This window comes from Typopeltis vanoorti, chromosome 6 (assembly GCF_054136105.1).
Source record: "Typopeltis vanoorti isolate ZY-2024b chromosome 6, IOZ_Tvanoo_1.0, whole genome shotgun sequence".
Taxonomy (NCBI): domain Eukaryota; kingdom Metazoa; phylum Arthropoda; class Arachnida; order Uropygi; family Thelyphonidae; genus Typopeltis; species Typopeltis vanoorti.
The window spans coordinates 160,529,615-160,547,702 of NC_143554.1; the positions used below are offsets into that span (position 1 = coordinate 160,529,615).

The 18,088-nt window shown below is 36.5% G+C and overlaps 1 protein-coding gene across 4 annotated transcripts in view; it reads left to right on the forward strand.

Moving 5' to 3' along the window:
- The window catches only part of LOC150106169 (caprin-1-like), a 261,133-nt gene that overhangs the window by 120,994 nt on the left and 122,051 nt on the right, over positions 1 to 18,088 (forward strand). For all 4 annotated transcript variants that reach the window (XM_090394515.1, XM_090394517.1, XM_090394518.1 and 1 more), the window contains exon 6: positions 11,134 to 11,354. In XM_090394515.1, the coding sequence (XP_090250641.1) occupies positions 11,134 to 11,354 (221 nt within the window). The remainder of the gene's footprint in view (positions 1 to 11,133; positions 11,355 to 18,088) is intronic.

Sequence of the window (18,088 nt, forward strand, 5' to 3'; positions counted from 1 at the left end):
TTCATACCATATCTATTACAACAGCTATTCAATTTAGTCAGAGAATCTTGCAGACTTGTAGCGGATTTATTTAGAAGTATAACATCATCCGCATAAAGCAAAGAGCTGACATTAACATCTCCAATTTTGATATCAGGTTTAATACCACATTCCTTCATAATGTGATCCATATAGATAATGAATAACAGAGGGGATAATGTACATCCTTGTCTCACACCAGATTTAACATTAAACCATCTTCCTGTACTTCCTTCAATTCTAACTGCTGACTCACAACTCAAATAAAGACTGAATATTGCTTGATATAATGCCCCACTGACACCATATAACTGCAGCGTATTGAATAGCTTCTCTCTTGGCACCTTGTCATATGCCTTTTCCAAATCGACAAAACTTAAATACAGATCTTTGTTATATTCCCATGCTTTCTCGACTATTTGTCGTAAAGTGAAGATCTGATCCTGACAGCCTCTATTTGGCCTGAATCCAGCTTGTTCTTCACCAAGCTTTTCTTCCACAATTCTTCTCAACCGTTTCTCAAGTATACTTGCATAGATCTTGCCAGGAACACTCAGTAGGGAAATACCTCTGTAATTCTCACATTCAGTTTTATTTCCCTTTTTATATATGGGTACTATGAGAGCTCTACTCCAATCATTGGGAATTCGTCCCTCTGTCCAGGCTTTCTGAACTATGCAGTGCAGCCACTGTAAGACTCTTATACCACCATACTTCAGCATTTCTGGTCGAATATCATCTACTCCTGCTGCCTTTCCACATTTCAAGCCTTTGATGGCTTTTTCTGCTTCAAGTATGGATATGTATTCCTGACTGCATGCCTGGTCAGTGTTTTTTATCACTGTGCTGTCATCACTGCTTGTTTCATTTAGCAGTTTTTCAAAGTAATTACTCCATACTTCAAGGATATCTTTTTCTCCTGTTTTCATTTCACCTTTATCATCTCTAATTCCTTTTACAGCACTCTTTCCTCCATTCCTAAGCTTCTTCAACAACCTCCAGAATATTTTGCCACCTTCTTGATATTTATTTTCTATATTCTTGCCAAAGTCCTCCCATGACTTTTGTTTAGCTAGTTTTACACACTGTTTAGCTTTCTTACATTTGTCTCTGTATTCTGTAAGAGTAAAAGCTGACTTATTTGGCAGGAACTTTTGATATGCTTTCTTCTTTTCCTTCACTGCCTCTTTAACTTCCTGTGTCCACCAGGGAGTTCTGATTTTTTTATCCTTGCACACAACCTGACCACATGCCTCTCTGGCAGAATCAATCAATATTTCCTTCAGAGTTTGCCACTGAATCTCCAAGGTTTGATTCCTGTTCTCAAACTCTTTCATTTTCTTTTCAATAATATTTCTGTATTTTAGTCTACAGTTCACATCTGAGAACTGCTCAACTTTTATTCGCTTTAAAACTTTCTTACATGTTATTCTTTTCAATATGAAATTCAATTTTATCCTGCTCAAGACTAAATAGTGATCACTTCCAATTTCAAATCCTCTGTACGCTCTGGTGTCCTGCACCAGGGAGAAAACATCACTATCAACAATAACATAGTCAATGAGACTTTTCTTATTCCTAGCCTCTTCTCTCCATGTGAGTTTGTGCACATTTTTATGTTGGAACATGGTGTTAGTAATAACCAGTCCATGTCCTGAGCAGAAATCCAACAGATATTTGCCATTATTATTAGCTTTGCTCTTTTCTCCAAATTTTCCCAAAATATTTTTGTATGTCTCACAATCATTTCCTACTCTACTATTTAGATCCCCAACAAGGACCAACTTTTCCTTTTTCATTGTGTCAGTTGCTTTTTCTAAAGCCTCAAAAAATTCCTCCACTTCTACCTTAGTAGAACCTTCTGTGGGACCATAGGCACAAATAAGTCTCATTGTCCAGTTCCCCATTCTCATATTTGCCCACATTACTCTACTTGAGACTGACTGCCATTCAAGAAGATTAGCCTCGTATTTTGTGTTGAATACTATGGCTACTCCTTCTTTTCCTTGATTGTCATTGCCTGAATATAACATTTTGTATTTATTGCTCAGAAAGATCTCACCAGTTTTTGTCTTTTTTGTTTCAGTTACCCCTATTATGTCGATCTGGTACTTATCTAATTCCTCAGCTAGCTCCATTTCTTTGCCATTCAGGCTTCTTACGTTGATAGTACCGATCTTTAACTCTGGTGATGTTGAGTTGGGGTTTGTTTTCAGATTTGTTCCAGTAGCTGACTTTTCGCTGTTTGCCCTGGTTCCCTGGCGAAAACAACGGGGGCCTTGTTTAACCGGGCGACGCCCCAGCCGGCATGAAATTTTGTCATGTTGTACCATCATTTTTTTATTTTGGTTTAACCAATAAGAATTCAATTTGGTCGGCTAAATCCCAAATTGCCAGCCCATCCTCGTTCGTTCAGTATCAAAGTAGATACCCAACAGGGTGCACCCCGAGAAGGTGAGGATTGGACATTAGGTCAGAAGCCCTGGTCGGTTCTCCGCATTCCTTTAAAGGCTATGTGGAGGTCTCCTCTCAGTTATACAGCTTTGACCCTTAAGCACCCCATTCAGTTATATAAAACACTGAAATAATAGTTCCCGACAAATTTCGTAATTCGTAGGATTTACATCTTCAGGGGGTAAATAGTATAACTTACAAGAGAATTAATAAATACAAATCATATATATGTAACTTATTTTATATAATTTTATATAACTGAATAATAAAAAAATGTGGTGTAATCACCGAAATATATCTTTTGAACCAATTAGCCACAAAAGTCTACGCCTGCAAATAATCGAAAACAATTTCTTGGAAAGAGTCTCTTCATATACATACTTAGGTCATCTCGTTGATCTAAACTGTGGACTCCAAAAGGAAATAAATAAGAGAGTTCAACTTGCCTGTAATGCATTCAGAAAATTGAAAAGCATTATTCAAAATAATGATGTCCCACTCTGTTTAAAAAGGAAGACATTTAACCAGTGTATACTTCCAGTCATCACATAAGGTTGTGAAACTTGGTCTATAACAAAAACACTGGCAAATAAACTAGCAACAACTCAAAGAAAAATGGAGAGGTTGATGTTAGGCATCGCATTAAAAGATAAGAAGCAAAACACATGGATAAGAAGCCAGACTCACATCACTGACATCATTCTTCACCATAAGCGACTAAAATGGAAATGGGCCGGACATCTATCTAGAAGAGAAGATGAGCGATGGACCACCATACTAACGAACTGGATTCCAAAAGAAGGGAAATGAGACTGAGGACGTCCTAAAAGTAGGTGGGGTGATGAATTGTCACATTTTGTTGGGGAAAATTGGTCAACCGTTGCCAAGAACAGAGAAAGGTGGAAAGAACTGGAGGAGGCCTTCGTCCACAGTGGACAGAAAATGGCTGAAAAGAAGTAGTAATAGTACAATATTTAAACAGGAAATATCTAACACCTTCACAAGATAGTTAATTTATATTCAGATAAAAAAAAATCACTTTTTCTACATTATTTATGTTTGAAACCTCTGTAAAATCGAGCTTGACAAGTTAATTATATTAACTTATTGCACGAGATTTTACATGACATGATACTAAAATAATCATAATCGTTTTATTTACATTTACAATATGAGATATACAAAATATTATGGTAGTACTAAATAAAAAATATTTTAAAAAAGTTACATTATTAGTAAATTCCAATAGAAAATTTTGCTTCAAATTAATCTCTTTATCTGTCAAGACTCCAATATTATCAGATCTTATATTTCTGTCTTCTAAGGCACTTTTTACTGTATCAATCCACCAAGATCTTGGTTTTCCTCTGGGCCTTTTTTCTGCCATTCTGCCAAAAATACTCGTTTAGTTAACTTTTTCTCTTCCATTCTGTTTAAGTGACCGTATCATCTCAGGTGAGATAAACTCTGTTAACACATTCCTGAATGCTAACAACATCAAATTCCTATCTAATATCTTCATTTTTAATATGATTCAGCCATTGATGTCATCTGTTCATTTCCTTAGTGTTTCTCAGAACTTTCATATCTGTTCTCCAGATTTTGATCAAGTGTTTTATTTCTAAACCAGCTCTCATATCCATAAGTTAAAATTGGTTTGAACAATGTCTTGGCTACAGGTAGTTTTGTGTTTTGACTAATTTCTCTCTTGTTCCATGCCAATTTATTCAGTTTGACTTCCTGCCCTTCCAACTTTGCTCATTCTGTTGTCTATTTCAATATTTAATTTACCTTCTTCATTCAGGATGTAGTTGATATTTTCAATATTGCCTTTGTGTTTTTATTGCTGAATTTCATGCTAAATTTATTCCAGTGGGTATTCAACTTAGCATGGATCCTACATACTTCTGTACTAGATTTACTTATAAGTATAACTTCATCTGCATAATGTAAAGAGTTGAGATTAACATCTCCACTTTTGGCATCAGGTTTGATGCTTCTATCCTTCATAATTTATATATATGATGAATAATAGAGGGGATAATGTACTTTATTCTCCCAAACCTAATTTAGCTTCAAACCATTTTTCTATACCTCTTTCAGTTTTATTCTCTATTCAGTTCTAACTGCTGACAACTCAAATATAGACAAAGTATTGCTTAATATAATCCCATTTATACCATGTAACTGTAGTATATTGAACAGTTTTTCTTTTGGCACCTTGTCATATGTCTTTTCCACATCTACAAAACTTAAATACACGCCCATGATTTCTCAACTATTTGTCTTAAACTGAAAATATGACCTGGTAGTCTGTGATTTTCTTGAACCCAGCTCGTTCTTCAACAAGCTTCCCTTCCATAATTTTTCTTAGCCATTTCTCAAGTACACTTGCATAAATCTTACCAGGAACACTTAGTAGGAAAATGACTAATTCTCATGTTTTATTTCCCTTTTTATAGTTGTGTACTACTGAGAGTCCTACTCAAGCCTCACAGAATTGATCCTTGCACCAGGTCTTCTGAATGATAGAGATGTTTAAGTTAGTGAGGGGATTTTATTGGATTAATGTAGAGGAAATTATAAAAACAGAAGGCGAGAGGGGTAAGAACCAGAGGCCATCCCTGGAAGATCTAAGAGGAGTGTGAGGAGTGGATTTTTTACATAGAAGATTGTGGTTGAATGGAACACATTACTTGAATGTGCAGTTAATGTGAGAGTGCTAAATATTTTAAGATTCAGTATGATAAATGTGTTGTCAGTTGAATGAACTTCCCACAATTAATGCAAACTCCACTGAGCATTGTTGATGGCTTTACCACTTTAGGTATTGATAGGTATTCCTGTTGAGTGTTTTCAACCGCTGTGCTTGGGGGATTGAGACAGCCTTCCCGTGCCCCCCCCCACACACACACCAGTGGTGTTACCCTATGGTACATTGCTGGTGCTTCACACAAAAGAAGCCCCAGAGATTAAATCACAGGTAACATGAAGCTAATGTCTCAAACAAGGCGTCCAAAGATACCAAGCCTCCTGGACCACTTACAGCAACTATGATAAATACAAAACTTTTAAAAGCTCCATGCTGGCGTGATCGTCGCCTGGAACAACAAGGATCACATTGCTTGTTTGGGTGGAGAGCAAGCTTCGAAAAATAGTCCCCTAAACAACACACTCTCAAGATACATTCCTTAAACATAGAAGGACTATCTAAATCCAAAGCCGAAGTCATCGGCAAAATAGTCAAAGACAAAGCAATTGATGTCTTGCCTCTCCAGGAAACCCATAGGTTTCCTGGAGAGCCAAGATCTCAGGCCTAATTCTTGTGTCTTATTACTGCCATCCCAAGCATGGCCTGGCAACCTACATTCGGCCTGACCTCAAGGACATAACCCAATGTGTACCTGATGCAGAATACTCCATAGGTATTAAAGTTCAAAATACCACCATCACAATCCTGACCTGATCAGATGGACCGACCACCACCTCACCCTACTATCTATATTGGTGACTTCAACTCTCATCACACCATGTGGGGCTATTCCTCTAACAACCAGGACAGTAATAATCCAGTTAAGTGGCTGGATACATATAACCTGTATTTGATTTACAATGCCAAGCAGGAAGGCATTCTCCACTCAGCCAGATGGAACAGAACCTACACCCCAGATCTGTGCACAGTCTCTCAGAAGACCACCCTCAACCAAACCATCCTCAACAGATTCCCTAGTAGTCAACATTGTCCTACACCAATAGAGACAGGTACATCAATCCCAATCATCAGCGGAACACTAATCGCTAGATGGAACCTTTGCAGGTCCAACTGGAATGCATTTGAGAAACAAATCGAGCAAACCATTAGAGCAGTTCCACCCCATCCCTAATTGCTATCCAAGATTTGTTAATCTAATCAAAACTGCAGCCAAAGCCTCTATTCCTATAGGCTACAGAAAACAATACATCACATGAAGACCCAACTGTTGCTAAGGAGCTCAAAGCAACGTTGGATAAAAACAGAAAGGAAAGACGAATTGCAACCATCCATGAACTCAATTTCACTACATCTAGCCAGAAAAGCTCTTCATTTCTGAGAAAATTAGGTGAGGCAGAACCAACAACATAGATAACTCCTGATCAACTGGCTAATCATTTATTGAAAACCACCAAGATACGTCCCAGCTCTATCAGGAAAATTACTTTGCCATCTTCCATCAGACAAATCCTAAAGACGGACCCTGAGCTTCCTGAACTTGTATACCCAGTATCTCGGGAAGAGATACAGCTAGCCTTAAAACTCACCAAGAATGGCAAGGCTGATTTCACTACTCATCGAAAGAGCACTCCTGTTTGACAAGCTGGCTTCAGTCCAGGAAAAAGTTGCTGTGACCAGGTCCTGGCCCTGACAACATGGATTGAAGCAGGCTTCCAGAAGAAACTTAAATCTGGAGCCATTTTCATTCACCTAACATCAGCTTATGACACAGTCAGGATCAGGGGCCTCCTTCTAAAGCTAGGAAATATTATAAGGTGCAAAAAACTTTCCAGCTTTTTGAATCCATTCTCTCCAACAGAAAGATCCAGGTCCATATTTGCAGAAAAAAAGAGCAGGCCCAGATTCTTTCACAGCTGTCTCTCACAGGACTCTGTGTTATTCCCTTTACTCTTTAACATCTACATGTGTGACTTACCACATACCAGCTAAAGCAAATATATGTACACTGAATGACCTAGTGATCCTACATCAATCTACCTTCTTCAGGGTTGATTTCAACCTTGAACACAGACCTGAACATCTTGGAAGAGTACTTCAAGCAGTGGTACTTGAAGCCAAATCCAGCAAAAACTGGGTCCACAGTATTTCACCTGAAAAATGCAGAGGCGAATCAACACCTCAACCTTTCTTTCTGTGGAAAAATGGTAGAACATGAGCCTCACCCGAAATACCTTGGAGTGAGCCCGGACAGAAGCCTAACCTATAAAAGCCACATCACCAACCTGTCCAATAAAATTAAACAAGAAAAATATCATTTCAAGGCTTTCTGGAACAACTTCGGGCTGTGGTGCAGAAGTTCTAAGGTTGTCTGCTCTAGCCTTCGCATTCTCTGCAGCAGAATATTGTGCCCCTGTCTGGGAAAGAAGTGCACACACTAACATTATAGATACCCAGCTAAACTCTACATGTGCACAATTAGTGAGAGTGAGAAGCATCCCTCTCTCCTGGCTGCCTGTCCTATCTAACATTGCTCCATCAAACATATGGAGATGACAGGTCTCGATTAAAGAATTTAATGAAGCAATGAGCAATCCACTCCTTCCCGTGCACCAGACTCTCATAAATCCACCTAGTCTTCACCTAAAATCTAGAAAACCTTTCTAGTCCATGGACGAACTCTCTTCAGCTGCCCTGCCATCAACACCTGATATGTGGAGAGAATACTTGTCCAACAAACGGCTTCCTGGTAGTAGATCTCTGTGCTCTGCTGTAGATAGATTTGGTCATCATCAACAGGATCAGAGATGTGGCTACCTACTACATAAATGGAGGCTGTTAGACCATCCTTATTGTGATTCATCTCCCGTGGCTCAGGTGATTACTTATTGTGAACGACTGCCCAAGGCATCAATTTCATGGTGGTGGCCTACAAGACATCCACAAGGTGATGTTGAGGCCTTGGATTGGCTTTCCAGACTGGACATTGACCTGTAGCTGTTCTGTATTCCTTTTGCCATAAGAATGAATAAATAAATAAACCACTGTGCTGTCACTACTTGTTTAATTTAGCAGTCGTTCAAAGTAATTACTCCATACATGTAAAATATCTTTATCTTCAGTTTTCATTTCCTTTTATACTCTGATTCTTTTACAGTATTTTCTTCCATTTCTAAGATTTTTCACTAATCTTCAGAATATTTTATTATCTTCCCATGACTTTTGTGTAGCTAGTTTTACACAGTGCTTCACTTTCTAACATTTTTCTCTGTATTCTGTAACAGCACAACCTGACTTACTTACCAAGAATTTTCTTCTTTTCCTTGACTGCCTCTTCCTCAAGTACCACAGAGTTCAGATTTTTCTATCTCTGCAGACAACCTCATCACATGCTTCTCTTGCTTAATTAGTTGATTATGTTTTCTTCAGTGTTTTTTTTTATTGAATCTCCAAGGTTTGGTTGTTGTTTTGAAACTTTTCATTTTTTCATCATCATCATCAAATTCCTGACATGTACCCTCAAGGCATGTACATTATATGATAGTACTTCATGAAAAATTTACATCATTACTAACTTCCTATGTACAATTTTCCTCCAAATCAATCTGTTACCTGTCTTGCTATTGCTGACCTTCATACCATATCTATTACAACAGTTATTCAATTTAGTCAGGGAATCTTGCAGACTTGTACTGGATTTATTTAGAAGTACAGGTAACCCTTGTATGACGCTGATGTTAGGTTCCATAGAAATGCCGTGTTATATAAATCGCGTTATGCAAGACCCAGATCACATAGAAAAAGTAGGTTTGTGTTCTGAAATCGTTTTTTTTTTTTATACAAACAACAATGACATATCCAAAAAAATATTTTTTTATTTAATTCAGGTAATTCATGTAAGTTAAGAGAACATATCAACTATGACACAAATACATAGTATAAAATTATAAAAATTACAAATTGTAATTAAGCTTCATTGCACATAATGCATAAATGTTTTAGGCAAAATAAAATAAAGTGCATATTTTAATCTTTCATAGCACGAGGATTTGAGGATCGGTTAATAAATATTGGTTTTGTCATGTAATCACCTGATGCATTACTACAAAACAGTAGAATAATTCTATCTTTGGAAACTTTGAATCCAGGAGCTGATCTTTCATTTTTTGAAATATAGGTACGTTTTGGCATATTTTTTCAGTATAACCTGGATTTATCTGCATTGAACAACTGGTCTGCATTATAAATGTTTATAAACTTTGAATTTTTTGTTTAATAAGATCTCCATCCAAGGGAATTTTCTTTTGAGTGCAATCTTCTATCCAAATCAGTGGTGTAGCTAGAACTTTAGCTGCCCTGGGCTGTCTCTGAGTTTGCTGCCCCTCTCAATACTGTTGTGTCCCAATTTATGATTTTTATTCTAACTAGTAATTTCCTCTCATCTATATTCTACTATTATCTATGCTCGAGATATCACCAAAAAATTTACTAATAAGTTATTTCTCCCCTTAGTACCCCTAATATTTGTATTATACTGCACCTTTTGGGATATTTAGTTTGAGATATTATATACAAAAACAAGGAGAAAGAACTAAAATATGCTTGAAAATGAAACAATGTTGCAGTCATGACACTTTATCTCGTTTCTTAACACATTAATTTCCTGCGTGATTAGGTTCGTAATTTTTCAAGTGGTGCATTGGACAATTTCAGACAACTGTTTTATCATTGGACAAAAGGTTTATTAAATTCCTTAACATGGTGCAATTTAAATTTTAGTTATTACTCAATTCAATGCTATACTAAATATTTACAAACTGACATTAGCTTATCATAAATAATTAAGCTATGATCCTATAATGGGTATTACGATCATGCCGCCATACACATTCAACACATAACTTCATATGACATGGACATATAAGATTAATTCACACTATTTAACTATCCAAACTTAAGTAGCTTAACTAAACCATTTACTGCAATAACACATTACTATGACATTTAAACTTTCTTATACAATATAATAGACATGCAAAATTCTCAGGACACTTAATTACTCATATAACATTAACACTAGCCAGCTTACTTTCAATATATTCTGTCAGATACTAAAGTCCTAGTATTGTTTTCTTGGTCACTTCAACAGTTCAGTATTAGAATAATGATAACTAATACAGATGAATCTTAGTTAACACGAAATATAATTTATAGTACCTTTCTTTCCTGAGTTTTCCATATGGGCCTCTATCCTTTTCTGATTGAAGTATCCTGGTATAACCTCTCCAATAATCTGCTTCTCCTATGTTCCCTTTTGAATTGAACTATGCCTACGTGGTCTTTACCTTTCGTTATTCAGGACACACTTTGAATCGTCTAAATAACGGCTGTGCAACTCACGACGTGGATATCGATTTCTTTACAGCTTTCCCTTTTTCGTGGTTGTCACTGAAGTTGAAACACGAAGAATATGCTTTCTTTTCCTCGACTATATGGCATTCTTCGCTTCTTACATAGGAAATACGGATCTGAAATTTCGCTCACTTTTGTTTCCGTGTTGTGACGACAGAGATATAACTCCAATCTCGCCACTCAGGAAAACACCGTGAAACCCATACGAAGGAGCTCACGGAGAACTCTCCTGGAACAGAACCAAAAACCCTAAGCCAATATAAAAATGGATTAAAAGATTGTAGTTTCAAACACTCAACTTCTACTAGTAGGGAGCTATTTGAAAAGAACAGTATGGAATTGGTGGATGTCATTGTATATGTTTTTCCTTAAGATAATCTATATATTTTATCACACTTGTATTCTGTTAAACTTATAATGAATAAATTTCTATATGTTAATAATATATAATTTACCGTATTTATTAGTATCAAATAAGTTAATTTTTTTGCTAAAAAAAATCATAAATCAGGTTTAAATCTTGACATTAAATTTTCTAGATAAAAACATCAAAGAAGTTATATTAAAAATACATGCTTGTAGCTATTTTGGAAGTACAGGAGAGAAAGAGGAAGAAGAGGAGGAAGTTGATGAGTTAGAAACTGATGAAAATGTAGAAGGAGAAGTTGGAAAAAGCGCAGAAGGTGAAGATTATATTGAAGAAGAGGAATATGTTACCCCTTCAGGAATTGTAGATCTCTGTGCTCCTGGTCAAACACGTGTGAGTTTTTTGCTTTCATACAGTATTCATGTAAAACTCAAGTTGAAATTGAAATCTGGTATCAAAATTAAAATTCTCAGAACAGAAGCAAATAGTAATTGTTTTAATTACTGCAACATCCTATTTCAACTTTAAAATTGATCCATTATGATTAATACTTGTTATAATCCTTATGTTTTTGAAGAGAGAGTTGGGCTTCATGACATTTCCTTGTGGGATAATGACCTGGATAGCTAATGGTTATATCCTAATACTTGCCAGACCATTGCAGTGGAGAAGGCAACAGGAAACCACTCCACCAATATCCCTAGAAAATTTTAGTACCAATGAATAGAACTTATAAGGGGGTAGCTACCAGTCCGGCAAACCAAGGTGGCGTCTCTTGGCACAGAGAGGAAAAGAAGGTGCACATTGGAATGGATACGATATCGGGAAATAAGGACTCTTCAAGGGCTGGTTTTCCTCCCGATAAAATCTCTAAAAGTGACTTAAAACAAGCTATAAACAAACTGAGACTGAAAGATCATCAGAGAATCAAAATTGCAACATGGAATGTGAGAATAATGAACAGATGTGGAAAATTAGAAAATCTCAAACAAGAAATGAACAAAGGAAAAATTGATATCATTGAGCTCTGTGAAGTCAGATGGGAAGGAATAGGTAATTTTTATAGTGACGAAGTAAGAGTAATTTACTCAGGTGGAGATAAAAAGGAAAAAGGAGTTGCACTTCTTTTTAATAAAAGAACAGCAAAGAGCATCAGCATAAAATGTCTGAATGACATTTCTCATGTCTTCAATTTTACCATTTCTCATGACATGAGAAATGGTAAAATTGAAGGCTGAATAATGCAGGTATATATATATATGCCAACAAGTGACCATTCAGATGAGAAAATAGAGGAAATGTATGAACAATTACAAGAACTAATTAAGAAAGAAAAAGAAAAGACTATATGATTATAATGGGAGACTGGAATGGAGTTGTGGGAGAAGAAGAGGATGGGGATGTAATAGGAAGATGTGGATTAGGTACTAGAAATGAGAGAGGAGAAAGGTTAGTAGAATTCTGTAAAGAAAATAAGTTAATAATTACAAATACTTGGTTTAAAAATTTTAAGAAGACTATACGCATGGAAGACTATACATAGTGTAAAAAATGAATGCACGTATCCTGGAGCTGATATTTACTCTGACCACAACCTACTATTCATAGAAATAAATGTTAAACTAAAGAAAATAAAAGAAGCTATGAAAAGGAAAAAATGGAACTTAGAGAAATTTAAAAATACCAAGGAATTTGGAAATAGATTGGAGAAAGAATTAGAGGAAACAAGTTTTGTCAAAACTGAAGATCCAGAAAAGAAATGGGAACAAGTTAAAGAGAAAATAAAGAAGATTGCAGAAGAAGAAATTGGATATATAAGAGCCAAAAGAATAAAAAAAAAGCCTTGGATAACTAATGAGATGATTTCTCTAATGGAAGAAAGAAGAAAATGGAAAAATGGAACCTCAACCTCAGAAGGGAAAATACAATAGAATCCTGAATGACAAATTGAGATTGGAAGAGGAAGGAAGTAGAGAAAATTGGCTTAAAAAATAATGTGAAGAAATGGAAAATTATGAGAGATTGGGAAGGTATGATCCTTTGTATGAAAACGCAATAAGCATAAATCACAAGACAAATGAAATTCAAGCTAGAGGCATAGAAAATAAGAATGGAGAAATCATAACTGAAGAAGATAAAATCCTAATGAGATGGAAGGAATACATTGAAGATCTACATGACAAGGAAAATAGACCAAATGAGTTGCCATTAGAAGATATAAAGAAGGTAAATGAAGATGATCTAGGGCCCAGAGATTTTTGAAGACAGAAGTAGAAATGGCCATTAACACATTCGCTGCCAACTACGAGTATACTCGTATGACGCTTACTTCCAGCAACGAGATTACTGTACTGACCTTGAAGAAGTGAAAATGCTTGGCTTGTGGAGCTAGCATCAAAACTGTGTATTCTCATAGATGGTATATGCTCTGCACAAGCCAACTACGGGTATACTCGTATGACACTTACCACCGGGAACGAGATTACCATACTGACCTTGAAGAAGTGAAATTGCTCGGCGTAGGGGAACAGACTATGCCAAAGTGGCGTGGCAACGAATGTGTTAAAGAATAAAATGTGGAATGGCAGAAGGAATAGATGAAATACTTGCAGAATTCCTGAAACAACTTCAGAAGAAAGGAACTGAAGAAATAACCAAAATAATAAATTTAATTTATAACAAATGAGAATTACCAAAAGATTTTATGACTTTAATATTTATACCTATACCAAAGAAAAGTAATGCAGTGAACTGCAAGAATTTTAGAACAATAAGTCTCGTTTCCCATACATCAGAAATACTTATGAGAATCTTAACACGAAGAATTGCATCTAAGGTGGAAGAATTTTTTGGAGAAGATCAGTTTGGTTTCAGGAAGGGTAGGGGAACAGGAGATGCGATTGGACTATTAAGAATAGTAAGTGAAAGAAGTCTAGAAGTGAATAAAGAAGTTAATATCTGTTATATAAATTTTGAAACAGCTTTTCACTTTGTAAAATGGGATAAGATGGTGGAAGTAATGGAAAAGATTTGTATTGATTGGAAAACAGAAGGCTAATTATTTCACTATATATGGGACAAACTGCCATGGTGAGAGATATATATATATGGTAAAACAGAACCAGGTATCATTGGACGAGGAGTAACACAAGGCTGTTCTCTGTCACCAATTTTCTTTAACATGTATTCCGAAGCACTGGAGATTTCAGAAGGAATAAAGATTGGCGGTAGACAGATATTTGCAATGAGATATGCAGATGACAAGGCATTATCATCAAATACTGAAACAGGACTACAACATCTGTTGAACACATTACTGGAATCCTGTATCAATTATGGAATGAAAATTAACATAAGAAAACAAAGGTAATGAAAATAGCAAGGAAAGAGGCAAATATTGATATTAGAATAAATGAGGAAAAATTGAATCAAGTAAAGACATTTAAATATCTAGGAAGTGTGATTAGCAGTGATGGAACGTGTAAAAGTGACATAAAAGCAAAAATAGTGATGGGAAGAGATGCTTTTAATAGAAAATGGAATTTATTCCAAAGTAAAATGGACAGAAACCTAAAGAAAAGACTAGTAAAATGTTATGTTGGAAGTTGTTTTTTTTCCAACTTGGTTAGACTATAATAAATTTACTTTAATCCTTTATCCAAGTGTAAGCAAAAAAAGTTTTCGCCTGAAGTATCTTCAGGACTGAGGCAACTCGTGGTAAAGGTGGACCAAGCCCTCATCACTCCTTGTCTTAGTATATCTCCCATAATGCAAAGCACATCTCCTTGTGGACATGTATAATGCAATTAAGGGAAAGACCACTACCCAGACTGGTTTCGGCCTTTATTGAGGTCTCGTCAGTGGGAGCCAGACCCATAGGTAGTGATACCAAGATGGAAGATATGGAGAAGTCTTTTTTACCTATACGAGTTGCCAAAAGGTGTCTCACCTTATTATTAAATTACCCTGGATTTAGAAAAAGATGTTGGAAGTATTTTTTATTTTATTTTTATTTATTTATTTTTTTTTTTTGGCATCTCGTATAGGTAAAGAAGACTTCTCCATTGCTTCCACCTTGGTATCACTACCTCTGGGTCTGGCTCCCACTGACTAGACCTCAATAAAGGTCGAAACCATCTGGGTAGTGGCTCTTCCCTAATGCATAGCATTATACATGTTCGCAAGGAGATGTGCTTTGCATTATGGGAGATACTAAGACAAGGAGTGATGAGAGCTTGGTCCACCTTTACCACGAGCTGCCTCAGTCCTGAAGATACTTCAGGTGCAAACTTTGTTTGCTTACCCTTTGATAAAGGATTAAACTAAATTTATTATAGTCTAACCAAGTAGGAATGAAAAAAAACTTCCGACATCATTCTCTAAATCCAGAGTAATTTAATAATAAGGTGAGACACCTTTTGCCAACTCATATAGGTAAAGAAGACTTCTCCATTGCTTCCACTTTGGTATCACTACCTCTGAGTCTGGCTCCCACTGACAAGACCTCAATAAAGGTCGAAACTGGTCTGAGTAGTGGCCCTTCCCTTAATGCATAGCATTATACATGTCCACAAGGAGATGTGCTTTGCATTATGGGAAATACTAAGACAAGGAGTGAAGAGATTGGTTCGCCTTTACCACGAGTTGCCTCAGTCCTGAAGATACTTCAGGTGCAAACTTTGTTTGCTTACACTTGGATAAAGGATTAAACTAAATTTATTATAAAATGTTATGTGTGGAGTGCAGCTGAAACTTGGACATTGAAGAAATTAAGATTTTGGAAAGCTTTGAGATGTGGATTTGGAGAAGGATGGAAAAAATTAAATGGACAAATAAAATAACTAATAAAGAGGTCTTAAAAAGAATAGAAGAAGAAAAAAGTCTGTTAAGGCAGATAAAAAGAAGAAAGGAAAACTAGATCGGACATATTCTGGAATCATCAGAGATGCCATCGGAGGAAAAAAAGTAAGGAAAACGATGCTAGATGACATGCTGAATGGAGATAGGTACACAATCTTGAAAGAGAAGGCTCAGAACAGAAGATAGTGGAAGGAAAGTTTTTGCTACTAAGAGAAGAACCTGTTCAATTGCTGAATACTCAAGAAGATAAAGAAGATGTCCAAGTGGTCCAAGTCTGAGGTGGTGCAAATCACCTGCACCACCTCAAACTGTTCACTATATGCTTTCTCCAAACTTTAGCGAGAAAATGTAGAAAGTATTTTACCTTGGGTATAATAAATGTTAAAGATACCAAGCTATTCTAAACCTGGTTTTACTCCATTTCCCAAGTAAGCAAACAAACAAACAAGTCAAGTTTGCGCCTTCAAGTGTTGCAAGTCCAACTGACCCTGCAAGTAGTGCAAGACCAAGGCAACTCATGGGAAAAGTAGAATAAGCTCTGATCACTAATCTTAATATTTACCCATAATGCAAAGCGCATCTCCTGGAGGAGATGTGCTTTGCATTACCGGTCTGGGTAGTGGCCCCTTGCTTTTAATACAAAGCATCATACATCTCCTCCAGGAGATGTGCTTTGCATTATAGGTAAATATTAAGATTAGTGATCAGAGCTTATTCTACTTTTACCATGAGTTGCCTTGGTCTTGCACTACGCACAGGGTCAGCTAGACTTGCAACACTTGACTTGTTTGTCTGTTTGCTTACTTGGGAAATGGAGTAAAACCAGGTTTAAAATAGCTTGGTATCTTTAACATTTAGCGAGAAAAAATCAGGAAAACTGATACTAATGAGGCTCCTGGTCCAGATGATATTCCAGTTGTCCTCAAAACTTGTGCCCTAGAATTAATGCCCATCCTGTATTACCTCTTATTGGCTGTCATATTCAACTGACATCTACTGAACAGCATGGAAGCAGGCAGTCATCCATTCTGTACCTGAAAAGAAAGAAGAAAAAGTCAGCGATCTATCGTCCCATCGGTCTCACCTCAGTACTTTCAAAAGTAATGGAGAAGGTAATCAATTACTTTCAAAAGTAATGGATAAGGTTATCAACAACCAGCTTCATCACCCTGGACAATTAGTTAATTAGCGACCACCAATATGGATTCCACCATTCTCGTTCTACAGGTGATCTCCTCACTAATCTCATTTGCCTTGGGACACAGACCACGTTGTTGCTCACAATATTCAAAGGTGTTTGATCATGTCTAGCCTGAACAAGCTTATGGCCTCTCTCCTGCACTCTTTTATGGAAAACCCATCCATGGCAGGTTGGTCAACCTATAGTACACTGGTACCGTGAATGGGTAGCAAGGAACTTTTTCACATTTTACTTGGAGAATGGTGAATTGTATTCTTTGGGAAACAGGTGGTGGGAGACTATTCTAGAAGGCTGCAGTGGAAGGGATGAACAAATAGGAAGAGAAACTTGTTTTGTGAGTTTGGAGTCGAACTATGAGAAAGTGTTGATTAGCTTCTGCACTCATTTGGATATATTTAATAGAGGTTAGGGTTCATCATTATTTATGCCAGTTCTGATGAACAGCAGCCATAGAAATATTTATAGAAGATGCAGGCTTGTAGAAACTTGAACACCTGTGCAGAAGTGAGTGGAATGTATTAGTGATCATTATTATTAATCAGTCTAACTGGCCTTTTTTTTTTGTAATTTCTGTTAGAATCCGGTATATTTAGGGAGCTCTTAGGAACACTACTGGAAATGTGAGAGCATTATTCAGTGGTCAGGTGGATTTGTGAATTGTATAGAATCAGGAGCTGTTTAAAGTTATTATGCCTTGAGTGAAAGAGAACCTAACTTTTTGGATACAGATGGGGAAATATTTGTGATATGTTATTGTCAGGAGAGATTTGGGATTAGTTATCCCAAGAAGGTATACCTCATCTCATCTTGAATAGAGATTTGGGTGTTGTCAAGGATAAGATAGGAAGAAAAGGTGGGAAATTTTTGTAGGAAATATTGCAGAGCTGTTTTGTTAGCATTGAAGTTGTCAAGTTTATCCAAACCCTATCAAATGCTTTAAAGATCAAAATTTAAGGTGGTTGGGGTTAAAGTTCTGCAGTTGTGATGATTTGTACTTTGCAATGTTTGTCAAACAAAGGTTTGCAGTATGCTATCATCAGCAAAATTGTATACTGGATTAGCAGTC